Here is a 27,358-nt window from a genome sequence, read left to right on the forward strand (position 1 = left end):
TACCCAGGAGAGCGATTGCTGGGTCATATGGTAATTCTATTCGTAATTTCTTGAGGAACCTCCACACTGCCTTCCATAGCGGCTGCACCAGTCTGCATTCCCACCAACAGTGTATGAGAGTTCCTTTTTCTCCACAGCCTCTCCAACACTTGTTACTATTTGTTTTGTTGATGAAAGCCATTCTGACTGGGGTGAGGTGATATCTCATTGTGGTTTTCATTTGCATTTCTCTGATGATTAGCGATGTTGAGCATTTTTTCATATGTCTATTTGCCATTTGTATATCCTCTTTGGAGAAATGTCTCTTCAGGTCCTCTGTCCATTTTTCAATTGGGTTGTTTGTTTTTTTGTTGTTGAGTTTCATGAGTTCCTTGTATATTTTGGATATTAGCCCCTTATCAGAGGAACTGTTTGCGAAAATCTTCTCCCATTCAGTTGGTTGCCTCATTATTTTGTCAATAGTTTCTTTTGCTGTGCAGAAGCTTTTCAGTTTCATATAATCCCATTTGTTTCTTTTAGTTTTTACTTCCATTGCCTTTGGAGTCAAATTCATAAAATGCTCTTTGAATCCAAGGTCCATAAGTTTAGTACCTATGTTTTCTTCAATGCAGTTTATTGTGTCAGGTCTTATGCTTAAGTCTTTGATCCATTTTGAATTAATTTTGGTACATGGTGACAAATGGCAGTCCAGTTTCATTCTTTTGCACGTAGCTATCCAATTCTGCCAGCACCATTTATTGAAGAGGCTGTCTTTCCTCCATTGTATGTTTTTAGCTTCTTTGTCAAAAATTATCTGTCCATATTTATGTGGTTTTATTTCTGGGTTCTCAATTCTATTCCATTGGTCTATGTGTCTGTTTTTCCGCCAATACCAAGCTGTTTTGATTATTGTAGCCCTGTAGTACAAGGAAAAATCAGGGAGTGGGATACCTCTAGTATTGTTCTTTTTTTTTAATATTGCTTTGGCTATTCGGGGTCTTTTGTGGTTCCAAACAAATCTGATGATTTTTTGTTCTGTTTCTTTAAAAAATGCCATTGGGATTTTAATGGGGATTGCATTAAATCTGTATATGGCTTTGGGTAATATGGCCATTTTAACTATGTTGATTCTTCCAATCCATGAGCACGGAATGTCTGTCCATTTCTTTGTGTCTTCTTCAATTTCTTTCAAAAATGTCTTATAGTTTTCAGCATATAAATCCTTCACATCCTTGGTTAAGTTTATTCCTAGGTATTTTATTCTTTTTGCTGCAATTGCAAAAGGAATTGTTTTTTCTATCTCTTTTTCTGAGATTTCATTGTTGGTATATAGGAAAGCAATGGACTTTTGTACGTTGATTTTGTAGCCAGCAACTTTACTGTATTCACTGATTGTTTGTAATAGCTTTTTGGTGGAGTCTTTAGGGTTTTCTATGTATAGCATCATGTCATCTGCAAAGAGTGACAATTTAACTTCTTCATTCCCAATTTGGATGCCTTTTATTTCTTTCTCTTGCTCTGGCGAGGACTTCCAGCACTATGTTGAAAAGCAGAGGTGATAGGGGACAACCTTGTCGTGTTCCTGAACGTAGAGCAAAGGGCTTCAGCTTTTCACCATTAATTATGAGGTTAGCTGAGGGCTTGTCGTATATGGCCTTTATTATGTTGTCTCTCGCTTTCTTTATAGCCTTCTTATGGCACTTCATTCACTTAGACATTACCATATCCTACTAGAGTGGAAACTCCAAGGGCAGGACCTAAACTGATCAGTGTTTCTGGATAAAATAAAATGAGGGAAAAAAAAAGACTCATCCAAAAGTAAACAGAAAAAAAAAAATATATCTTACTTTTGCGAAGGGGGAAAAAAGCCTTATTATTAATAGAGTAGAACAAATCCTCCAAAAGAAACTTTTAAAAAACATATCTTTGAATCAACTATTTTACCAGAAGAGGTGCCATGCATTCAAATCGGTACAGGACATATGTAACTGGAGCAGTGTGTATTACTTTCAAATATAGCAAACCAGTTCCTTATCTTCATCACTACATCAAATGAATAATAAAGTATGACTGTATTCTAATAAACCTCATTTACCTGATATCACTACGACATGAAGCGTTCACATAAGCAAGTTTTCTGGAGAAGTGGCATCCTACTGCAGCAACACAGCTCAGACATTCCTGTAGCCACGGTCAGCTGAGAGATGGTCCTGGGAAGCTGGCCTCCCACTTCACCCAGTCCAGCAGAAAACACTCAGGCAGAGTGGTGAGGTCATTTTGTACAAGTTACTTACACCTGGTGAACAGGTAGGCAGCAGGGAAGGAGGGCAAGGAGGAGATTAAAAACCCTATAAAACTACAAAAGGTGTTTTGCATGGCAGAATCCTCACTCCAGGTTGTTGGTACTAGCCATGGCTTTACTTCCCCGAGAAACTTTGGGGAGTTAAGCAGCTGTTCTTCTGTCATGAAATAAGTTATGTCATAACCTGCTGGAAGATTCCATTCCCTTTGCCACTGATAAAAATCTCACACTCTAATTATGTCTGGTATGGGTTGAATTGTGCACCCCACAATTCGTATGTTGAAATCCTAACCAGCAGTACTTCAGAGTGTGACCTTGTTTGGATATAGGGTCACTGCAGAGATAACCAGATGAGGTCCTACTGGAGTAAAGTAAACCCTTACTCCGATATGACTGGTGTTCTTATAAACACAGGAAATCTGAACACAGACAGGGAGAATGCCACATGAAGATGAAGGCAGAGTTCAGGGTGCTGCTTCTACAAGCCACGCAACTCCAAAGATTGGCACAGAACCACAGATGCCAGATGAAAGGAGTGGCACAGATTCTCCCTCACAGCCCTCAGAAGGGACCAACCCTGCCAGCACCATGATCTCAGACTTTCAGCCTCTAGAAATGAGACAATAAATTTTTGTTGTTTAAGCCACCTAGTTTGTGCTACTTTGTTTGGTCCCCTTAGGAAACTAATTGGTATTTACTGGTGTCTTTCCATGTATCAACTCACCAATCTACTTTATCAAAGATCTACTTTATCTTCAAGCTTCATTACTCTTCCTCCCATTCAAAAAGTTAAAACTCAAATCTAACAATTCTACAAATTTTTGTGATCAAATCACAAATCACCAACCACATACCTCTTTAAGAAACCAAACTTCTTACAAATGGTAAGTACTCCATTCATTCCACAAACGTATACTGATGACCTCTATGTACCAGGTACATAGATATGGTACCAAGGTACCAGGTACATAGGTATGGTGCCAGGTACCAAGGACAGAGCAGTAAGACGGACTTGGTCCTGGCCTCACAAAGGTTACAGTATAATCAAGGTAACTGACAAAAAACCAAAACTATACAATGATAAAATTAAAATTGTGCTACTAGCAATACATGACAGACATATTTAACCATGTCTGGATGCCTCAAGGTCATCGCCATGGAGACCTACTATACAGTTCCATGCCCTTTATTGTTTTGCTCCCCTCCTAGATGCCAGGCTGTTGGATACCATGCAGTCTGCTTTTATCCGCTACCCTTCTATCTCTCTGCTCACTCTCTGTAACCCACCAATTCCTAGTTTGGAGCTTCTATTTTGCTCTGGGCTAGAAATATCAGGTAATTAATATTGCTAAGAAATATATATTAAATAGTAAAAACTGCTGCAAGTAAGAACTGAAGATTTGGCTTTAATACTAACATTCTGATTTACTTCAGATTCTCAGAGACACTTTTCCTGACAGAATTCTGTTACAAGGCACTAAGGTGGAACATTATTTTATGTAAAGAAGGTGTCATGGAATAATTTTACTGTTTTGGTATTAAGTTGGCTGGCAAGCAATTGTTCACTTTCAAAGGGAATATAGTATAGGGATGCTATGTAAACAATTACATAAGGAAGAAATACTGTCCAAACTTGGAATTAAAAAACTTATTGCCCAGTCTAAGGCACATTTTTATTATCTAATTGTGAATCATATCACCAGATTACTGGACCGTGAAGTTATACAGCACTACAATGGGAAGGCCCAGCCAAAATTGTTTGCAGTACACAATAATTGCCACCTACCTCTTATGCATATCCAACAATCATCTTTTTTGTTGTGTTTTTCAAGTTCTTCTTCAGTTACTTCAAATAGTCTGCCTTTTAATCCTGTTAGGTCCTTTCCACTTTTGGTCAGTCGAATCCAATCCATAAGACTTCTGCCCTGTTTTAGAGGTACCTAAAAAAGGAAAATGGGAAGAATGCAACGTGGCTTCTTCAAGTTAGCCGCTCTCCCTTCCCTCCTGCTGCTTGTCTTCAGGCTACTTCATTACTCTTACTCCCATTCAAAAAGCTAAAACTCAAATCTAACAATTCTACAAATCTTCTTAAAGCTGTAGGAGGCTGTCAGAATCATTTTTGCTATATTAGAATTATAAATAAAACATCATTTAAAATACCTGGGCTGTGAGGTAGAGCTTAGAAATTCTGTCACACAGATGTTCAGCATAATGGTACCATAGTATAACAAGAATAGTATTGAATCTGGAGTCAGAAAAGTTTTGGTCTTGGCTCTGTCACTAACATGTTATATAGTCACTTACCAATTGGGACTAACATTTCTTTGCCTTAAAAATCAAGAGATTTGATAGAAGAAAAAATAAACAACTGGCTAAAGTTGATCTCCTGGATTGTCAATATACACAGAACATTAGAAATCACTAGACAGCAACTAATTTTCTAAGATTCCACTGAGAAATAAAGGTTATCAAATAATGGAAAACAATAATGCTGTAAAACTCTAGGAAAGGGTTTGGCAAACTGACCCACACCTGTTTCTGTCCAGCTCTTCGGCTAAGAATCATTTTCACATGTGGTGCTAGTGGTCGTAAAGAGATGAATCCTGAAGTGGCCGTGCGGCCCTCAAAGCCTAAATATTAATTATCTGGCCCTTTGTGGAAAAGTTTGCCTATGCTTGCCTAGAGGATTTAACAACATGATGTTTGGGTTCTTTGTGTCTTTTTTTTTTCCAAAATACATTTTCAAGGCTTTTAGGTAAGAAGTATTAGTATTTTAGCAAGTTACGACAACCTAGTGGACATTTTCAGCCATCCCTATGGAATAGGACTACTGTCTAAACTTGTATAACTAGTTTGTAACAAAGTACCAAAAGGACGTTTAATGTAAAAGCTAGCACATTCAAGGAAGTTTATTGCTACAGACTGAATGTCTGTATCCCCCGAGAATCCATGTTGAAATCCTAACCCCCAATGTGAGAACTTTTGGTAGGTGATTAGGTCACAATGGTAGAGCCTTCATGAACCAGATTTATGTCCTTATAAAAGACATCCCAGAGAGGTCCCTCACCCCTTCTGCCCTGTGAGGACATGGGAAAAGATGGCTATGAACCAGAAATCAGGCCCTCACCAGACATGGAATTAGCCGGTACATTGATCTTAGACTTCCCAGCCTCTAGAACTATGAAAAATAAATTTCTGTTGTTTATCAGCCACCTAATCTATCATATTCTGTTACACCGGTAGTAGCCTGAATGGACTGACATTTATATACCTCACCTTCCTGAATCGTACCTATTTTAGGCATTTATTTACCCCCAAAATAACAAAGTTAACAGGTCTGTGGTGCCTTTCCAATTTTACATTCCTTCCTATCAAGCAGCATCATCCCATTCTAACCATCTAGGTCTTTTGGTCCTAATAAATGAAGTCAAGTGTGAGAATACAACCTTTCCCATCCCAAACTAAAATCACTTGTCTCACTTGTCTGTGTGGATTCCAGAATCCACAGGGTGGGGAAAAGTAATCTTTTGAAAATGCAAATCTAATCATGGGCTCTTCCTACTTTTGTGGCGTACCTTATACTAATGTCTCTCAATTCCCTAGAGTGGTTTACCGAGCTCCAGAATCTGGTCATAGTTTACCACACTAGCTCCATGTTTTAACTTTTGCTCCTTCTCATTACATGATTTAGCTAAATGGGAACAGAGTCCTTGATTGCTGGGAAACACTTGCTCCCCTGCCTCTTCTCCCTGGCAGACATTTCCTCCAGAGGCCTTCTCTGACCCCCAACTCCTTCATGCACATAACACACTATTAAACCACTTACAGCTGCCTGTTTACTGGTCTGTGCAGCTTATTAGACTAAACTTCTTGGGAACCACATCTTCAGCATACGGTAGGTTCTCCACAAATATTTATTTGCTAGTGTTAGTAGAAATAATAATAGCCATCAGATAGGGTGCATACTGTATGGCAGGCACTGTGCCAAGGTTCTTTACACAACAATCCATGAAATTAGAATAAAAGCCTCAGGGCAAGTAACATTTAGTGAGTGCTTACCTCATACTAAGACTGTGCCAAGAGAAACATTATCTCATTTAATCCTATGAACAACCTTATAAAATGGGTACTGTTATTCCCATTTACACCCGAGGAACCAGACTCAAAGAGGTTAAGTGGTGGAGTTGGGAATAGAATCTGGGGATTTCTCACTCAGAAGTCTGTGCTCTTAGCAATTATGATACACAACCTCCCTAACTAGATTCTATTTCTCAGTCTCTACCCATTTCGTATAATCCTGACTCAGCTTCTAACATGTTCAAGATTAGCTTGTTTCACAAAGGAAAAAAAAAGTCTTCGTTTCTCTTTGAATCACACAATAATCTTATTTTGTTCTCTTTTTGGACCCAAAGACATACCTTTGTCATCATCACCTGTGAATCTTTTGTCTTTGCCTCTAAGTTTTCTCCTTTAAATGGATGCTGAGAAAATGACTGGTAATTTTAATGGAAAAGGGAATCTACTCATATTCTAATTCATAGATTCTTTCTCTGGAAAGGCTATGCTATTCAGCCAAACATTTAGCTAATGGAGAGAAACGGCAAAAATCAAGGAAGGGGACAAATGAGTAGATGGCTAGACGACACATGGAGTAAAAAAATGTCACAGCCAGGTTACATCATATCAAGCCTATAGGGTCTAGGGCGTCATTCCTTAACCAGTTCCCTTTTCTGTGAAATGGAGATAACAAATACATCCACTTCATAGGATCATTGCAAAGACTAAATAAGCTAATATATGTAAAGCAATTAAAACACTTAGAACACACTTGGCCTTCAGTCAGCACTGAAGAAACCTCAGCTATATTAGCATTATGGATGGGCTTCCGTTACAGACGTCTGAAAAGCTAATGAGAGCTACGGATCCCTGAACCCATCATTCTTGTCTAGAATCAAACTCCAGGTCTCAGTGGAGGGGAAAAAAAAAGTCGGTGAAGGTCCAAATGATGCTAATAAGATCCAAGAGTCCGGAAATGAAAAAGGTGTGGCCCAAGGAGGTGGAAGTGTCACAAACAAACCAGGATGTGGTTACAGAAGGAGGAAACAACAAACAGCAGCCAGCACCATGCGTGTTGCAACGAACGCAGAAGACAAGTTTACTAAATGCTGCGAACGTGAAATACACTTGTATTCCACCTGTTGCTAACGGGAACCATGGTCAACACAAACGAAAACAGTGCAGTAGCTTCGAAGTCATCAAGTGGCATCAGTAGGAAAGGCAGGTACAAAACACCGAGGAACCAGAAGAAGAAAGAAAGGCCGCGTGCCTCGGAGGGGTGTCCGGACCCCGAAAGGGAAGTTTGGAGACGTTCTCGCTTCGGCAACCTCCCCTCGCTCCTGGCGTCCCCACCCTGGGACGGATGGCTGCCGGTCACTGTCGCCACTGCCCCCCCTTTCCCTTCTGCCGGGGGACCCACGCCGCGCAGAACTGCTTCGGAAAGTGAAGGACGAAGGACCGGAGAGGAGGGTAGGTGGCGGGAAGGCAGCTCAGGCTCAGTCCCTACAACGCAGCAGGCACAGTGCCTGGCCCCACCGGGTGCATCTGCACTGAAGTCGCGGGGAGAAGACGTGGAGAAAAGGGAACGGACGGAAGGGGATCACGGGATGGGAAAGAAAGGGGACCAGGGTGTGCGAGGCGGGTTAGGGGAGCTGGACGTCCCTCTGGAGACCACGGGATCAGAAAGAAGTTGCCAGGTAGGGCAGGCGGGACAGAAGGTTAGAACCGGGCGGGAAGCGGGAGGGGGTCGGCAGGAGAAAACGGGCTGTACTGGAACAGGAAACCCCGGCGGAGGCAGGCGCCGAGTGCGACCGTCAGTGTCACTCGCTTACCTTGCTACGCCCCCCGGAGGCGACGCGCTGCTGCGAGCTGGGGGCCGGGAAGGACTGGGATGGGACGTTCAGCATCCTGGACCCCTGCTCCGGGCCCTGACCGGGGTCCAGCGCCAGACTGAATCGCTAAGCTAGACCCCTCTTCCGTAACACCTCCCGCTCCGGCTCCAGGGCCGGGCAGAGGCCAAGCCCCCAACCCACTTCCGGGGTCGCGAGGGGTAAGGCGCGCCATGACGCAGCACGTCGGGTCCGCGGAGGGCGGGGCCAACGAGGCGGACGGAGCGCAGGCGTGAGGCAGGAGGGCGGAGCCACGGGAAAGTACGCATGCGCCGTTTGTGATCCACCCTGAATTTCAGCACCGAAAGGAGGTGACAGCTATTCCGCGGAAAGATTCAAGAGAGTGAAGCTGTTCGTTAGCCTTGGTGCTGACCGTATCTGAGAAGAAATTCTTCTCCAGTCCTGTTAACCCACAACACAAGTGTTTGTCCATTGTTCAGCACTACCATTACACTAGCACTTAACATATGGAACGAAATAACACTATTAGAGCATTTTGATTTCTCTGAAACTCTCTCCTCTAAAGCACCAGGCTATACAGGAAAGAAAACACTTGAAAAGCCAAGGTGTCAAATGCAAACAGCCACTCCCGTGGGGTGAAAAGAAAACTTCACCATTAAGAACTCTCGCTAATGACTGACATTATGAGTCAAACACGTTAGTCAAGTCTTCTGTTCATTTACCTGATCACGAGTTCTTCCTCCTCATCTAACTTCCTGTCTTCCCTGAAGCAGACAGGGAATTGTACACTGATGCAGCCCACTCCAAATTGCAGTATTGAACAGCTACATTTACCAGGCAGATAGGTTTAGTTTGGATGCCATACAAGTACTTGCACTTGAGTAACCTTATGTAAGGTACTTTAGTATCTCAAAGCCTCATTTTCCCATCTGCACAATAGATTCAGGTTTTAGTAAGGATAAAATGAGATGTCATATGTAAACAACATGATACATTGCCTGATTAACAGTAGGCACTCAGTAAATGGCAGCAGCTCTTCATACTTCCAACATATTAATGAACGAAGTACAAATACTATGCAGGTAAACAACAGTCTCTAATGCTCAAGGTCCAAATTGGGAACCTGGTGAGTTTTTCCTTGGAGGAACACACACATCCTGAGAATAGAATGCAGTGAAGGGAGAGAGTTTCCAGGAAAAAAAATATAGTTCTAATAACTCTCCCTATCCTTCTTCCATTACTAATTTTTCCTGAGTCTGAAACATGGTTTGAACTTGACCTATTTCAATTGTCTTGTCCATAAAGTGCCTGTGTGTTAATGTTTGTAGTTGCTTTTCAATTAGAAGGAAAGTGTGTGAATATATGTAACCATTCAAGTAAGAGATATTTCTTAGCTGGGTAACCATCTCTGACTTTCACCTCTGCCCATTATCATTCTGGAATATTATAGAAACATTTTTTATTTGCAATCGAAATGTTTAGTATGAAAAAAATGCATTTGAGCTAAAAGAAATTCATTACCATAATTTACTGTTACCTTTATGTAATTTGCAAAGCGCTCCAGTTTTCTCTCATCAAAAAATAATGTATTCATCTATAGGTCTACTTAAAAAAAATTAATCACTAAGAATTTATTTCACTTCCCAGAAGAAAATTTTTACATGAGAATATCAGGATCAGGGAACAAGAGAAAAGGAAGATGATTTTGTTGGAGAATGTTTCATATCTGCCAAATTTCTTAGCTCTCCCTTGGACAGAAATAGGAAAATACTATCAAATTCTGACCTTTTGGCACCCATTTTTTAAACCCCATGTAAGTCATACCCATTTAAACATTTTGTTTTAATTCTGGGGATTCTTTAATGTAATTCCATAAGTATTGAACACCCATGCTATTTTACTACTGGGTTAAGGACGACAGAAGAGTATTAAAGTGAGATTTACTTGACTCATCATTCATTAAAAATCCCTAAAATTTAATAGCCTTAACACTGATTCCCATTCTCAGTTACAAGGATTTATTGTTTCTGCCATCTGCTAGCAAATATATAATAATGTGTGATTGGTAACATAAGGTGATTTTCTTCATATCAAATAATATTCATCTGTAACTACAATATCCAATGGATAGCAATAAGAAATAGCAGATGTTACAAGATTCAGTTACTGTCATTCTATGCAAAGTTATAACTAAATATTTGCAAAATTATAACTAAAGAAACGTGTTTTTATGAAGAGATCAAAATTATCTTTTGTTTATCAAATGTTTACAATACAACCAAGACATTTGTAAATGGTATCTATTTTAAATTCCAGTATTGAATTATAGTATAGGGATAAAAAAGGCCCAACTTCCATAGTAATTATGAAATATTCATTTTATTAATAACTTATATACAAATATATTAGTTTAAAATGATTATGATACATTTACACACTAAATTTAAATCCTACAAAGTTTTAATGTCATCAAAAGTAACGAATCAGATTAATTTTCACAGATCAGTTCCTCAATTTCATCTTCACTATCAGAATCTTCATAAAATGAAATTGTGGCTTGAATTGGAAAATTTTTCAGAAGAGCTTCTGCTTCTTGATATAAATAATCATAACACTTTGATTTTGGCCAAAATAGTCTGAAAGAAGCAGACAACATAATACACTTCATTTTTTCATATTCAGAATCCTTATTCTCATGAAATGTTCAAATTTCCAGAGCCCCATACATTTAACAATGGTTTTATGCATTTTGACACAGCCTTAAGATAAAGAGCTTTAAAATGCTATTATCACAGCTTCCATGGAGTCTACTTGCTGAAGTATCAATAACTGGTTGATTACTTTAAAAATCTTTATCCAAGGTGTAAAATGAGTCAAACAAATTCACACTAAACACTGAATGAGCCTAAAATCAATTTTTTGCTTACTTTATTATGCATCATATTTATTCTTTAAAAAATACAGAAGAAGGTTTGTCTTCCAATTTCCAAATTCCTTAGGAATAAAAATTGAGTCTTACCACTACATTAAAAATTCTGATGGTAGGCAACTTTACAAAGACAAAAAAATATTATGCACCTTACACAAAGGCAGAAATTACCTAGTATCTTGCATAAAGCTCACAGATTTAACTCTTAGTTATAGATGTAGCCAAAGTAAGTTTAGGGAAGTACAAAAAGCAATATTTTTAACGTTTGTCTATGGTCTCACAACTTGAAGTACAGAAAGGCTACCTCTGACCTCAAGCTTGGTCAACCATCTCCCTCCCCTTGCCACATCAAATTAAATTTGGAAACACCATACTGAGATTTTGAGAATGACATTGGTTTTATACAAATAATTTTCATGTAAACATGATTACCTCAGAATTTCAAATTTATGAAAAATATTAATCTTGTCATCTGGTCTTCTATTATTTTTCATCCAAGGAAAAGAGGAGGGATAAGGCTGAATCACAAACTATGGTACAGTCATTTCAGTGGAGTAAGTAGCCCCATGTACCCATATAATAGAGTGATTTTAACAAAGAGAGGTATATTGTGTTTAGTATACTCCATTTTAAAAGGCAGAAAGATAGGTAATATAGTTTGTAAATGTTTTTAGCAAAATGGTGAAACATTTTTTTTATAATTTTGCTGTCAAATTAGTAACCATCAATAATTCAGTCATTCAATACATATTTCAGTGCTCTTGTGTGCCAGACATAATTTGTAATTCAAAGATGAATAAATCATGGCGCCTACCTTCAAGAGTTGACAATTGAGTAAAAAGAATCAGAAACCACTATGGCTCAGGATAGAAAATAATAAAAATAAAATAAAGTTAAGAGCAGTACATACATATTGCTACAATAATTCAGAAAGGAAAGGAATTGATTATATAGGATTTTCCTAACATACGTTTACCAAATGTCCCCAAGTCTGTATTTCCACTTAAGATCCTGATGCTGGGTCCCCGATCTATATATGTAGCTCTCAAATGGACATCACTATTTGGATGCCCCACAGGCACATTAAATACCATAAATGGAAAATTGAACTCATTATCTTGCTCCCCAAATCTGTTTTAGCCCTAATTTCCATTCTGTTCGTATAGTATTCAACCTGGTCATCAGCCACAAACTCGGGAGCCATTCTGTCTTTTTTACCTACAATATTCAATACATTATAAGCTTAATCTAGTCTATCACCTAAGAATTCCCCAAATTCACCCAGTCCCATCCCCACTTCCAATGCCTTAGAATGGCTCTTTATCATTCTTCCCTGAGCAATTTCAATAACATCCAATTTCATCTCTTGGTGTTCTAACGAAGCCTATACACCATTCTCTTAGTGATTTTTCTAAAATATACATCTAATGACACCATTTTTCTGGTTAAAACTCTTTGAGTAACCCCCAAAACCACATACAGAATAAAGTCCATGGGTTCCCAATGCCACATACAGGATTAGGACTAAACTCTGTATCAAGGTGTACAAGATCTAGCCTTTGGCTTCCCTGCTGGAATGGCCACAGCTTCACATACCCCAATTCCAGCTCCTTGATGGATACTCCCAGAAGGAGTCATGCTGTTTTCCTATGATACCTCTTTTCCTATCTCTTATCCTATGCTATTACTTAGGCCCCTAAGTAATAGTGTCCTCCCCCACCTACTGTCTACCTGGCTAACTTCAAGACTCAGCCAGGTAACCATAACCTACAATACACACTTCCTGACCCATCCCCACTCCCTCTGGCAGAGTTAGACACTTCATGCCCTGAATGAATATATTTGGAAATCTGACCAAATTGAACTCCATAACAACACTTGCCACTGCAGCTGTGATTATTTTTTCCTGTGTCCTTCCCTAGTGCTAGCACATGGTAGGAAATTAATCAGTATGCTATTTGTAAACACACACATTTTACAAACATCATATAGCTCTTCACCTAACAGCTGTCTGAAGCAGGCAAACTGCAGAATTAACCTTTCACCTGAATAAAAGCTACAAAGAATCCTACAGAAAGGCTGACTTCCTGTGCCTAGAACCCTTATTCTTATGCCAAATAACTTGCGATCCCTTTTATGATCCTTAGTAATCTTTAGAATTTTCATCATATTTCCATTTTCTCTTACATGTCAAGCTCTATTTGCTAGATTTGCTGTGAAACTGCAACTTTGAACACCATTCTTCCTTCCGGTTTGCAAGAAAATAAGAATATACACACGCTGCCTGGTGTGAAGCCAATTTCATTCGGATCCCTTGGCGTAAAAATAAAAAAACTGGTTCTGCACAAAACGTCACAGTTCAAATTTTACTATATCGTCCACTTTCCCTCTAACTTCCCTTAAGCTTTTACTGAGAATGCACTGATTCACAGTTCTTTCAGGTAAGAGCATGAGCTTCTACATTTTTCAATTCAATTAATAAAGGATTTCTGGGACTGGGAGGATAAAGTAAGCTTGAAGATTGATTTTCCAAGACAGAAAAACTGCAGGACCAGCTGCTGAGCTGGGTTGTGCGACGTCCCCGGCTCTTCGCTAGGGCGGGAGGATCAAGAGACCTTTAGTTTGGCCAGTCACTCACCTGACCGGGTGTCTGTATCGGGAAAGCTTTCCAGAGGCTTCGGTCATTCCGGAGCCATTGGGCATCTGGGAACATAAAGAGATGAATCACAGTTATCACTCACCTTCTAGAAATTGGAAACGAGCACGACCAAGTGTTCCTCGCGCCCGCAGGGAACGTGACCCCGGCTCTCAGCAGCCTCGCTCTCGGTCGGATCCGTGTGTTCCAGTTGCGCTGGAGGACACACTCCCCGCATCAGCTCTGACAGGGCCACCGGGGGGCCACCGGCTGGCGCGACCTTAAGCGAGGGGCAGGCCGGGCGCGTGTCCTTCTGGGACCGGTGTCCCCAGCCTTGGATGATCATCTGCGCCCCTCGGAGGCGCTGCCCGCTACGCGCAGCTCACTCACCGCCTCCGCGGCGCGGTGCGGCCCCTCCTCCTCCGGCTCGCCTCGGGCGTCAACCCAAGGTCTCCAGAAGCCTCCGGATCTGCAGGGTGGGGAGCAAAGGCGCGCAGGGGAGACGTGAGCCCAGACCCGGCAGAAGCATTTGCACCCGAGTGCAGGCCCTGGGGGTGTTGGGGGGCGGAGAGCGGAGGGGAGTTGCTGGGGAGGTGCGGTAGGGAGCGGTGGGGTGGGGGAGGTGCAGGGCAGTGGCGAGGAGCGATACCCCGACTCCGTGCCTCCGCGCCGCGTGGGGCGGTCGAGGACCGACGGCAGCAGGCGGCTGCAGCGCGCGCACTCGCGGGCTCCGCTCTCGCAGCGCTCTGCGGTCTCCATGGCGCGGCGGGGCTCGGTGGACCGCCGCGGGCAGCTCGCGGGCTAGCCTGGCCCCTGCCGCCCACCGGCCCCAACCCCGAGCTTATATAGCCCCGCGGCCTGCTGCTTATTGAGAGATGCGTTGCCTGTCCGCCCCTCTCTGCCCGGCTAGCCGCATAAACAAAAAGGCTGCGCGTGAAGGTGCAATGGGCTCAACCCGGGTGTGAACGCGTGTTAACTCCCAAATGGCCCGGGAAAGGGTTTGTCGAGGGAGTGTTAATCGCTCTTCACACATAGCTGCGGGGGTAAAAACAACATTCACCCGAGCAGCCAATTTCCAAGTGAAGAGGTTAGGAGGGGATAAAATTAAGTGATTCTACACGTTTTGTGTATTTCTGCAAAAAGGCCAACTGGCTGGTAATTGCTTGACTCGCCAGTCTCACGGCTTTTTGGCCTTCGACAAATGAAACTGGTTCTGCACCCCTTATTCTAAAAGCTGGGGTTCAGAGTAAAGTAAAAGTAATGGCCTTAACTCCCCTTTCTGGAATGGTACAAGATGGGTGAATGAATGACCTCAAGGAATATCGTTTTGTTGTTGTTTTTTTCTTTTTATTGTATTAACATTCTAGGTTCATACATCTGCCTATTCTTAAGATAATAAAAAGTCCACAAGAGATGAGTAGTAAAACATTGAATGTTCCAGCCACGAAGGTCAGAGACAGGAGTCACGTGATTTATTATATTACCTTCTCATGTCTTTGTGATTTCCCCCAATATCTTATCGGTGGCTCCTGAAAATAAGTCTTGAGTTTCATTTGTAGTTCTGTCGGTACTTGGCATTTTGTCATTCAATGACAATTATAAAATTATTTTGTGGGGTTGAGATATGTGAAGAATGATAATGAAATCTTGAAAAGTTATGATACAGGACAAGTTAGTCAACCTCTTTGTGCCCTGTTTATCTCATTTAAGTTACCCCTGGCTCACTACAGAGATCCACTAATTTGGTGTAAAAAAAAAAAGTGTTGTGCTTTAAAGAAACAATGATATATAAATATCAGGTTTTTTTTCAAAATAATAGAGCTGTTTAAATAATAGAGCTAACTTTCTCTTAAAAGTTATAAATAAAAACCTTGGATGTAAGCTATAGTTGCTGCTATTCATTCAGTGACTGCATAGGAAAATAATCCATTTAATTAATACTTAAGGGCCTATAATGATCTACCCATTAGGAAGGTGAGATATGGTTTGCCTCAGATAATGAAATCCATAACAATAGGTACTTAATGTGTGTCTCAATGTCCTAGAATTACTGTTGAGCTAAATAAAATAAAACTGATGGAATGTTTGTTAACAATGCCTAACACATAGTAGTAAGCTCTCAACAAATTTTCAGATGTTTAAAAAATATAAGCCATTAACAGATGTTAAGCTATCCGATCAAATGGCTTATCATTTCATTGCTGTAAACATCTTTTGAGGTACCTGGAATATGCTAAGTACTGTGCTTTCCAGATATAACAGTGAATAAGATATTTCCCCTATCTACAAGAGGATTATAGTCATCATAATGGCCACATAAGCAAATGTTCTCAAAAAGTGCCATATTCAATAACAAAAGCACATTGTAGGCAGAGAACTGGTATGAGGGAGGGAATAGATATGTCTGTTTGGGACAACCATGAAAGCCTTCTTAGGGTAAATGAAACCTAAATCGAGATTTCTTAGAAGGATCAGTCAAGAAATAGTGTAGTCTCTGTGTATATGGGAGGTGGGCGGTGCAGGAGTGGGAGGAGAAGGCATTGCTGGAGCAGAGATGTGGTTGAGATGATAGAGCGTAGACTACTAAAAGCCTAGTATACTATGGCAAAGCATTTCAGTGAAAGATTTTAAGCAGGTGAGTGGAATGGTTAAAGTTTGTATTTTATAAAAATTATTCTGGAAGCCGTATGGAAGATGGATAGGGTAGGCTGATACTGGAGACAAGATCATTTACAAAGTCACTGCAATAGATAATGAGAAGGTGTATACTAAGGATACAAATGAAAGAATGTATTTGAGGACTACTTAGGGAATAGAATCTACAGAACCAGCTGATCATAAAATGTGAGTGGACATGAAAGTGGAGTCTAAACATGCTCTAGATAATTTGGGTTATGGCTCAAACAAAGACAAAGTAAAAAGGGAATATGAGAGGAAGGGCAGGTGAGATGCTTTTATGTTGTTTTATTCTGTTAATAGTGTAGAGGGAAAAGAATTAATGGATTTGGTTTTTGATCTTGAGTCAGTCAAGTTGAGCTGAGCTATGTGGCAATAACAAATAACTCCAAAATCTCACAGGCTTAAAATAATAGAGATTTATTTCTCACTTATACTGTATGTACATTTTTGGTTGGTGGGAGATCTGTGCCACATTATCTTCACATGAGGATTCAAGCTGATGGAGCCTCTTTCCTCTGAAATGTTGCCAATTGTCAAATCAGGAGGAAGGGAATAAAATCATGAGTGCCAGTTTTTAAAGGTTTCTACTGAGAAGTGACACACATCACCTCCAATATGTTGCATTGGCCAAAACAAGTCATATGACACAACCTAATTTCAAAGGAGCAGGGAAGTATAATTCCATTGTGTATCCAGAAAGAGGAGAAACAGAAATAAACAGCAGATAAGAGTAACCTGCCCATAACCATAACCTGTATTCGGTTAACGTTCCTTCTTGTATGCAAAATGCAGTCACCCAAAGAAAGGAACCCAGATGAGATCTAATAGATTTTAGAGGGCTTACTTAGTAACACATAAGTGGAGAAAATATCCAGGGGACAGCCAGAGAAGGGAGATCTGGAGTTCAGTAGAGAGCTTAGGGCTAAAGATTTTAATGTGGGAGTCATAATAAAAGAAGTGGTAACTAAAACGATAGGAATTTATTGGTTTTCCCAGATAAATTTTATAGCTTGAGAACAGGACCAAGCACAGAGTTCTGGAGAACAATATTTGATTGTAAACTGAGTTTGCAAAAAATAATTAATTAATTAATTAATCTCACTGAAAAGGAATGGTGAAGGTGGTAGAAGGTGCATTGGTGGAGAAGGTGTGATGGAAACGTGAGATGAAAATATTCCAACCAGGAAGGAAAGGTCCAAGGTGTTAAGTGCCACCAAGGGGTCAAACAAGATCAGGACATGAGTTAATTGAATTTGACAAAATTAAGGGGTTTATATGATTTTAAAACAACATCTTGAGTGGGAAAAGAAGATTTTTGCAGTAAGTTCAGATGTATAGGCGAAGAAATAAAAAAAATGAGATGAGACTACTCTTTTGAGAGGAAAAGAGAGAAGGGGAATGCTGGGTAAGTGGTACAGGGGTCTTGGTTTTTGGGTGCAAGAGAGAGGATGAGATGAAGAGAGGAGGCAGGAGAACAAAACCTCTAGATTAAGAAGACTGGATGATGGCTATGGTTCCCTAGGAAGAAGAAAGAAATGAGGTCAGTAGCCCTGGGAAGAGTCTCCTGCATTTGGAGAGTGTGCATCAGTGATGACAGTAATCCATGTCTGGGAACACTGGAGAAACAAATTTAATCAAGGTGACTAGATCTGGGGTGGAGAAGGAGGGGTGTAATGTGATAATGAGACATAAGTCTGAGAGAACATCAGTTGTCTTAAGATTGTGACCAAAAGAATGAATTAATAAAAAGTAAAAAGGGAGACCAGTTAATAAATACATTGTAAGACTGACAAAATTTAGGTAAACTGAGAAATAGAAATATGGATTGTTAGAGCTATAAAATCCTAAATCTTCCATTGATACATTTATTCAATTTATACTACCTATTTATACAGATGTTGAAGCTGATTTCCAGTGTGGACAGACCAATATAACTTATTCATGTTAGATTTTAAGTTTATTTTAGAATTCTATATGAGTCCCACTAATGTATTTAAGATATGTGCTTTGTAAAATTGTGATATAATTGATATACATTATATTAATTTCAGGTATACAACATGATGATTTGATATTTGTATATATTGCAAAATGATCATCACAATAAATCTAGTTAACATCCATGATCAAACATACTTACAAAGTCCTTTTTCTTGTGAAAGAACTTTTAAAATCTACTCTCTCAGTAATTTTCAAATATGCATTACAGTACTATTAACTATAGTCACCAGGCTGTATATTGCATCCGCAGAACTTATTTTATAACTGGAAGTTTGTACCTTTTGACTACCTTCACTCATTTCACTCAGCCCCCAACCCCTGCCTCTCTCTAGCAACCGCCAAACAATTATCTATGAGTTTGTTTATGTCTTTGTTTACATTGTACATATAAATGAGATCATACAGTATTTGCCTTTCTCTGACTTATTTCACTTAGCCCAATGCCTTCAAGTTCTGTACATATTGTCACAAGTGGCAGGATTTCCTTTTTAATGGATGAATAATATTCCATTGTATATTTGACAGACACTTAGGACACTCCCATGATTTGGCTATTGTAAATAATACTGCAGTTAACATGGGAGTGCAAATACCTCTTCAATATCCTGTTTTCTTTTTTTTAATTAAATTTATTGGGGTGACATTGGTTAATAAAATTATATAGGTTTCAAATGCACAATTCTTTAATACATCATCTATATATTGCATTGTATGTTCACTACCAAAACTCAAATCTCCTTCTGTCACCATATATTTTACCACACTCAGCCTTTTCTATCTCCCCCAGCCACATTATCCTCCGGTAATCACTAAACTATTGTCTGTGTCTATGAGTTTTTGCTTGTTTGTTTGTCAATATCATATTTTCATTTCCTTTGGATAAATACCCAGAAGTAGAATTGCTAGATTGTATAGTAGTTTCATTTTTTTGAGTAATGTCCATACTGTTTTCTACAGTGGCTGCACCAATGTACATTCCCACCAACAGTGCCAAGTGTTCTCTTTCCTCTACTTTCTCACCAACACTTCTTGTTTTTTGTCTTTTAAAAAAAAAATTTAATTTTTATTAGTTTTAGCTGTACAAAGCAATGTTCTAGTTAGACATTTACACTCCTCACAAAGTAACACCCCCCAATCTACGACCCCTCTGACATCATATATAGCTGTTACAATACCATTGACCATATTCCCTATGCTGTACTTTACATCCCATCACCACATATATATATATATATATATAGTACTTAATTATAGTTGACATTCAATATTCTACTTCGGCTTCGGTGTATAGTGCAGTGGTCAGGCATCTGCACTGTTTAAGAAGCCATCCTCCGATAAGTCCAAAACCATAGTAGCCATTCTATCACCTTGAAGTAATACCTTATTGAGGTTTTGATTTGCATTTCCCTGTTGATTAGTAATATTGAGCAACTTTTCAGGTACCTATTGCCTATCTGTATGTCTTCTTTGGAAAAATGTCCAAAGGATCTGACAAACAGATCCTCTACCCACTTTTTAATTGGATTGTTTTGGGATTTGTTTTGTTTGCTATTAAGTTGTACCAGTATTAGTTCTCTCTATACTCTGGATATTAACCCCTTATCAAATATATGATTTGCAAATATATTCTCCTATTTGGTAGATTGCCTTTTTATTTTGTTGATGGTTTCCTTGACTGTGCAGAAGCTTTTAGTTTCATGTAGTCCAACTTGTTTATTTTTGTTTTTCTTGTCTTTGCTTTTGGTGTCAAATTCAAAATATCGTTGCCAAGACAAGGCCAAGGAACTTACCGCTTATGTTTTCTTCTAGGAGTTTTATGGTTTCAATTCTTATGTTAAACTCTTTAATCCATTTTGAGTTGACTTTTGTGTATGTTGCAAGACAGTAGTCCAATTTAATTCTTTTGCATGTGGATGTCCAGCTTTTGCAACATCACTTATTGAAGAGGCTATCGTTTCCCCATTGTATATTTTTGGCGCTTTTGTCATAAATTAATTGACCATATATACATGGGTTTACTTCTAGGCTTTCTATTCTGTTCCATTGAACTATGTATCTGTTTTTATGGCAACACTATACTATTTTGATTACTATGTTTTTGTAAAATAAGTTGAAATCAGGGAGCATGATGCTTTCAGCTTTGTTCTTCTTCTCAAGATTATTTTGGCTCCTCTGGGTCTTTTGTGGTTTTGTACAAACTTTAGGATTGTTTTCTCTATTTCTGTGAAAAGTGCCATTGGAATTTTGAAAGGATTGCATTGAATCTGGAGATTGTTTTAGGTAGCATGGACATTTTAGCAATATTAATTCTTCCAATCCATGAGCACAGAATATATTTATATTTATTTGTTTCTTCTTCAATTTATTTTATCAGTATCTTACAGTTTTTAGTGTACAGGTCTTTCACCTCCTTGGTTAAATTTAGTCCTAGGTATTTCATTCTTTTTGATACAATTGTATATAGGATTATTTTCTTAATTTTTCTTTCTGATAATTTACTATTGGCATAGAGAAATGCAGTTGATATTTTTTATGTCCCACAACTTTACTGAATTTGTTTATTAGTTCTAACAGGTTTTCTTTTGGTGGAGTCTTTAAGGTTTTCTACATGTAATACCATGACATCTGCAGAAAGAGACGTTTTACTTCTTTCTTCCCAATCTAGATGACTTTTATTTCTTTTTTTCTTGCTTAATTGCTCTAGCTAGGACTCCCAATACTGTATTGAATAAAAGTGGTGAGAGTGGGCATTCTTATGTTTTTCCTGATCTGAGTCTAAGCTTTAAGCTTTTCACTGATGAGTATGATGTTAGCTTTGGGTTTGTCATATATGGCCTTTATTATGTTGAGGTACATTCCCCACATACCCACTTTTTTGGTAGATTTTTAAATCATAAATGGATGTTGAATTTGTCAAATGCTTTTTCTGTGCTTATTGAGATGATCATATGAATTGTATTCTTTATTTTATTAATGTGGTATATCACATCGCAGATGTTGAACCTTCCCTGCATGCCTGGAATAAATCTCACTTGATCATGGTGTGATCCTTTTAATTACTTTTGAATTTGGTTTACTAATATTTTATTTAAGAATTTTGCATCTATGTTCATCAGGGATTTTGACCTATAGTTTTCTTTTTTGTGTGATATCTTTGTCTGGTTTTGGTATCAGGGTAATAATGGTCTCATAAAATTAGTTTGGAAGTATTCCCTCCTTTTCTATTTTTTGGAACAGTTTGAGAACAACTGGTATTAATTCTTCTTTAAATATTTGGGGAAATTCACTAGTAAACCACCTTAGTCTGTACTTTCGTTTGTTGGGGAAGGGGGGTTTGATTACTGATTTAATCTTCTTACTAGTAATCAGTCTGTTCAGATTTTCTATTTTTTCATAATTCATTCTTTTTTAAAAAACATTTTTTAAATTAGTTTCATGTGTACAAAACAATGTAGCAGTTAGACATTTATCATTTATATCCCTCACACAGTGACAACCCCCCCTCCCCCCATCCACTACCCCTCTGACATTGCACACAGACATTACATTTCCACTGTCTCTATTCCTAATGCTGTACTCCGCTTCTTCTAAATATATATATATATATATATATATATATATATATATATATATATCTTGTAAATATATATATCTTGTAAATATATGTATATCTTGTAAATATTATATATTTACAATTTTATATATATATATATAAAATTGTAGTTGACATTCATTGTTGTTCAACTTCAGCTTCAGGTGTACAGTGCAATGATCAGGCATCTACATCATCCCTGAGGTGGTCTCCCTAATGAGACAAGTGTCCATTTGATACCCTACAAATTCTTTACAACATTATTGATTACATTCCCCAAATTGACTTTCGGATCCCCGTGGCAATCTTGTGGTTACTGACTGTGCTTTCTAATCCCCTCACCTCCTCCTTTATCCCCACCCCCTCCCATCTAGCAACCCTCGGTTTTTCCTCTATGTCTCTGAGACTGTTTCTGATTAGTTCATTCATTTATTCTTTTCTTTAGATTCCACATATAAGTGAGATCATATGGTATTTGTCTTTCTCTGTCTGACTTATTTCACTTAACATAATGTTCTCTAGGTCCATCCATATTGTTGCAAATGGTAAGATTTCATTCTTCTTTATGGTTGCGTAACACTCCATTGTATAAATGTACCACAGTTTCTTAATTCAGTCGTCTACTGATAGGCATTTCAGTTGTTTCCATGTCTTGGCTATTGTGTATAGTGCTGCAATAAACATAGGAGTGCATATATTTTTTTGTGTCATAATTCACTCTTAATAGGTTGTATTTTTCTAGGAATTTATCAATTTCTATAATATGTGGTTCATATAATATATCAACATGCTCTTCCTACCACATTAATGAGGTTGACAAATCTACACAATCTTTTAAGATTAAAAATATCAAGAACTTTATTTAAGAAAGAACTTCCTTTGATTTATCAAACAAGTAATTCTTGACACTTGCTATGTGTCAGGTGCTATTCTAGGAGCTTGGTATATGTCATTGAACAAAACAGACAAAACTCCCTACCTACATGGAGCTTACATTCTAACAGACACCTAAGCCTTCAACTTTCATATTTCACTAAAAGAAAGTATTGTAAATTAACTTTACACATGGTGCATGTGTACGTAACATGCTTTTTTTAAAAAAAATATTTGGATTTTTGCATGACTAGAAGATGAGAGAAAGGAAGTATGCTGTGGAGAAAGGGTACTAGGTGTATAGTCCCTGAGAAGGACGAATGGAAAAAAATCAAGACCACGTAAAAGCAATGTTCATGTGCTTCTCCATTATCCAGAAAATATTAATCAATGAAAAGAAAAATTAGAGCTTGAATGAGATTCCCATTTTGAATGTGACCTGATTTACCCTGTTCTTTTCGATGGACAGGATGACCTCAGCGAGGGTCTGACTTATTCTCCACTCAGAGACTGAGGTGAGAAACAAAAGTGCTAACAAATGAGGGTAACATAATAACTCACAGCTGCTATTGCTAACATGTGCCTTCTGAATAATGCCAGTTTTGCTTGCACAGAAGCAGAGTCAGTCTCAGTCTATACACGTCACCTTTTATCCATGATTTTATGAAAATTATTTAAGGAAAATTGTAATGCATGCCTAATTAGACTCCTTTTTAAAAGACTGTACATACAAAATGTGCTCCTTTCTAGGAAAATAATTCATTTGTGTCTGAATGCCAACAGAGTCTAATTTATTAATATGGTTTGTATTTTATTTCAATTATGTTTTTATGCAGAAAAGTTCTGAAAAATCCAATACAAAACCCTAAACATAACATGTATAAGAGATCTTTTCAGAATGATGGAAATACACTAAAATTGCATTACAGTGATGGTTGCATAACTCTGTAATTTACTAAATGTCATTACTTAATGACATTTAATTTAGTTAAAATTGGTGAATTTTATGGTGGACACAGTATAACTCAAAATAAAAATTTTAAATAATACATTAAATGATTGACTTCTACCGATACTCAGTCTGGACTTGAACTAAACATCATAATCAGAATCAAGCCTATTTTAAATGTTTCTGATTTGTAGATTTTAAAAATCTTGCATCTTTGGCACAAAAAGTGATTGTTATATTTGTTATAAGTTTAGAATTTGTTTTAGGACATATATTTACACTGGTCTCTGGGCAGTTCCAGGTAATTTGACTGAAGGGCAGTCTCCCAAGGCTCCACGTGGGAGCTCAGATTTGTTGTGATCTGAGCAATTTGTTTAGAAAACGCATTTCTAAAACTGTAGCAAAGACCTGGGCCTCCAAACTATTGAGTTCAGTGGCAAACTATCTGTCAGGTCTTTGTCAGTGTGGTCTCCACTACTTCTGATTTGCCAGAATCCAAGAGCTCACACTGAGGCCATTATGAAAGGAGCATTTGCATCACTCTAACTTGAGATTGAGCTAAACAGGAAGCAAGTGCACTCAAGTTGTTAGGAATTTTATTTTGCATTACTGGTAAGTCAAACGCATTAATGTGTTCTAAACTTGAGCTCACTTTAGTGAGCTAAAATACTCTACCCCCACCTCCCCCCACCCCTTACAATTGGGTGGGAATTTCTGTGGTCCACATTTTATGCCAAAAAAAAAAAAAAATCTCACTTGAGACAGTTGATTTAATAGAAGTCTTTTTTCAGTTTGAGGATCAGATTCTTAGAGAAAGGTGGCATTTCCAACTTCAGGCATTTGAGAATCTTCCCAGGTTTAAGATAAAGATAACAGTTGTGGTAAAAGCTGACTTAGAACTGAGCAGAGCTAGCATGTGTTGTTTTAAACCAAGAAGGTGCTCACAGATGGCTCAGAGAGAGATTTAGCAAGTCTGTGCTAATCACACTCATACATGGGAATATCTCCATTGAAAACAGCCAGATTTCGCTGTACTCTTCAAGTAACTTCCTTACTTGGTTAATAACAACAATAGGGAATAATATTTAATGGCCTAAAATAGTCCATGTTTTATATTATCGTAACAGTTGTATGTATATTATTGAAACCATAATGAGAGTTCCTGAGAGGTGGTTCCAATGCAAAGTATATTGAAGATACAAAATATTTGTAGAAGTTTAGATTTAGACAAATAAACTATTGTCAATTTCCTGATGGCTTCATTTCTAGACATTTCTAAACTTCTGTGTTGACACCAAATAGGTTAATTTCTCATACCTAATAAATTATATAAAACAAAAATACAATATACAAAAATGTATCCATTTTATATAAAATAGATTGACCTATATTTTACTATATTTTTACTATGTTTTTACCTATATTTTACTATATTTTACCTATATTTACTACATTTTTACCTATATTTTACTATATTTTACTATGCTTTACCACATCTGACACCTTGTGTTAAATATCCATTAACTACATAATTTTAATATCAAATATTATTAAATATCAATGGTAAAAATATGATATACCAAGATTTAGTTTTAAAATTTGCTTTTAGAATATAATATAAACTAGAGAGATGATTCAGAAAGGAAAACCAGATTCAATGAAATATCTATTGATAAGCCACTATATGCCAGACACTGTATTAAGCTTTGCACATTTAGTATAGAATAAGACCAACATGTTTTACAGCTCTCATAGTGTTTGTATTCTAGTTGGGAAACAAAAAAATAAACCAATGCATAAAGGAGATATGTAAAGATTTGCAAGAGTGTTATAGACAGAATTAGAAAAGTGATTTAATACAAAGTAATTGGAGGATGCCTCTTCTAAACAGGGTGTCAGGGAATGCCTCTGAAGAGATGACATTTAAGCTGAGACTTGAAGGAAAAATGACAGACGACCGTTTCCTAAATGATCTATAAATCATTCCTGCTATAGCCAGACCATATAAAATCATAGCAGAAAATACCTATCTTCCCTGGTTGGCTCATACTACTATGGGGAAACCAGACAGCTGATATGTGGGTTGTTTCTGAGAGGAAAGGACATACTGAATAGTATTTTTCTGTATTTGTGTCTGACTTTTATTAATTACTTAGATTAGAGAATTTCTTGTGCTATCTAATGAAATTTTTATTTTTTAAATATGTAAATGACTCCCAGTTTACTGGGGAGCCAAATTTTAACTGAAAGTATTAAGTTTAAAAGGTGTGATACCATGTCAGCAACAATATGTACATGATAATTTAAGTAAAAAACAAAAACGTAGTTGTATGAATTTGAGTAGAATTGACTTGTTATTGGATGAAATATATGTGGGAGTTTACAGAAGCTAAGAATGAACTATCAATGAAGATTTAGGAAAATGAGACTGTGTATCTTTAATACTGCTAGGCATTCTTCAGGCTCTCAATGATCACTAATTAGTTCAAAGAAAGAAAACAGGCAAGTATGATTTTTATAAAACTTCTCTGAATTTTATCCATTACCCCATAATAGTCTTGGTTACCATGGTAAGATGTTTCAATTGTCATGATTGTGCAAGAACCTACTGATTTCCTATCCCATAGCTATTCCCTACTTCCCCCCATTCTTGCTAAAAGAACCCCAATTTTCTGCAGATGAAGTCAAGTGCTTTTGGAAAAACTAGGTCCTTCCTCAACCACAAAAAAATCATGATTGGTCAATGCCAATCATGGTAACCTCATTCTTCTTGCAAGTGATTGGTTTGAACAGTCATGTTCAATTCTGGACAGTGATATTTGAAAAGGAGTCAGTGTTAGGGTGCATGATGCTTCTGGGAAAAGTCTTTCTTGCCGCCTATAAAGAAAGCGGGGGAGGAAACACACCATTCCTCGATGTTTTACTTCTTGATTTTGTACTTACATTTGATATCAGGATTTTGGGTTAATGAGAGCTTATATGAGTCAAGATCCTAAAATACAAATTGGAAGGGTAAAAAGATCCCTGAACATTTTGGTGCTGATAGGCCTATCAAATAACCATCTGTGGAAACAGCCAACATCAGGACTTATATGGAATACAAATTTTCTTATTTTAATTTTGCCTCTTTTAGGTGAGGTTTAGTTATTTAAGCTATATTTATCTTCACTCAGTGACTGGTTCTATTCTCAGGTATTAATGGTATTCAGTAGACCTACTCTTTTTAATCCAAATGTGCAGTTGATTTGGTATTTCAATATAGATAGGTCAAACTAGTCTTCCTAACAATAGGATGATTTTTCATAATGCCATGTCCATTGTGTAGGTAAATACAAATTATTATGTTTTTTATTATATTATTGATCTTAAATTCTTCATTGTAGAGAAAATGCTATTTAGTAGTTCTCGCCTTTGAAAATTGAAACTTACCAAGCAGAATATTACCTAAGATAGTGGTTCATGAACATTTTAGTCTCAGGACTAAAATGATTGTGTACTCTTAAAAATGACTGT

At 37.9% G+C, this 27,358-nt stretch overlaps 2 protein-coding genes across 13 annotated transcripts in view; both read right to left on the reverse strand.

The window, feature by feature from the left end:
• LOC308493669 (cytochrome b5 reductase 4) overlaps positions 1-14,178 on the reverse strand; it is a 78,008-nt gene extending 63,830 nt beyond the window's left edge. For 9 of the 11 annotated variants that reach the window (XR_013992748.1, XR_013992749.1, XR_013992750.1 and 6 more), the window contains exons 1-2: positions 8,170-8,406; positions 4,068-4,221 (exon numbers count right to left, since the gene is read on the reverse strand). Coding sequence is in view for 6 of the 11 variants with exons in the window: in XM_081040164.1 (XP_080896290.1) it covers positions 4,068-4,221; positions 8,170-8,244 (229 nt within the window). In the remaining 5 variants the exon portion in view is untranslated. Of the gene's footprint in view, positions 1-4,067; positions 4,222-8,169; positions 8,407-13,754; positions 13,820-13,857; positions 14,092-14,141 lie in introns of those variants that run through there. The other 2 variants (XM_081040166.1, XM_081040167.1) reach the window with 2 other exon arrangements.
• On the reverse strand, positions 10,630-14,635 carry RIPPLY2 (ripply transcriptional repressor 2). Of its 2 annotated transcripts, XM_081040238.1 has the most exons (4): positions 14,401-14,635; positions 14,142-14,220; positions 13,755-13,819; positions 10,630-10,823 (listed from the first exon to the last, which is right to left on the reverse strand). In XM_081040238.1, the coding sequence occupies exons 1-4, from the start codon at positions 14,508-14,510 to the stop codon at positions 10,676-10,678; spliced, it is 402 nt and encodes a 133-aa protein (XP_080896364.1). In that variant the 5' UTR covers positions 14,511-14,635; the 3' UTR covers positions 10,630-10,675. The 2 variants fall into 2 exon arrangements, with proteins under 2 accessions (XP_080896364.1, XP_080896363.1); XM_081040237.1 differs by having other exon boundaries at positions 14,142-14,635.
• Between the last annotated feature and the right edge of the window lie 12,723 nt (positions 14,636-27,358).

Source organism: Rhinolophus hipposideros (genome assembly GCF_964194185.1).
Source record: "Rhinolophus hipposideros genome assembly, chromosome: 3".
In the NCBI taxonomy this organism is placed as follows: Eukaryota; Metazoa; Chordata; class Mammalia; order Chiroptera; family Rhinolophidae; genus Rhinolophus; species Rhinolophus hipposideros.

Excerpts from the sequence above, each read along its gene's own strand:
- RIPPLY2 (XM_081040237.1), bottom strand. The coding sequence starts at position 14,510 with ATGGAGACCGCAGAGCGCTGCGAGAGCGGAGCCCGCGAGTGCGCGCGC. Across the intron at positions 13,820-14,141 it reads CGCACCGCGCCGCGGAGGCG|ATGCCCAATGGCTCCGGAAT; the intron begins GTGAGTGAGCTG and ends TTATGTTCCCAG. Across the intron at positions 10,824-13,754 it reads CGATACAGACACCCGGTCAG|ACTATTTTGGCCAAAATCAA; the intron begins GTGAGTGACTGG and ends TGCTTCTTTCAG.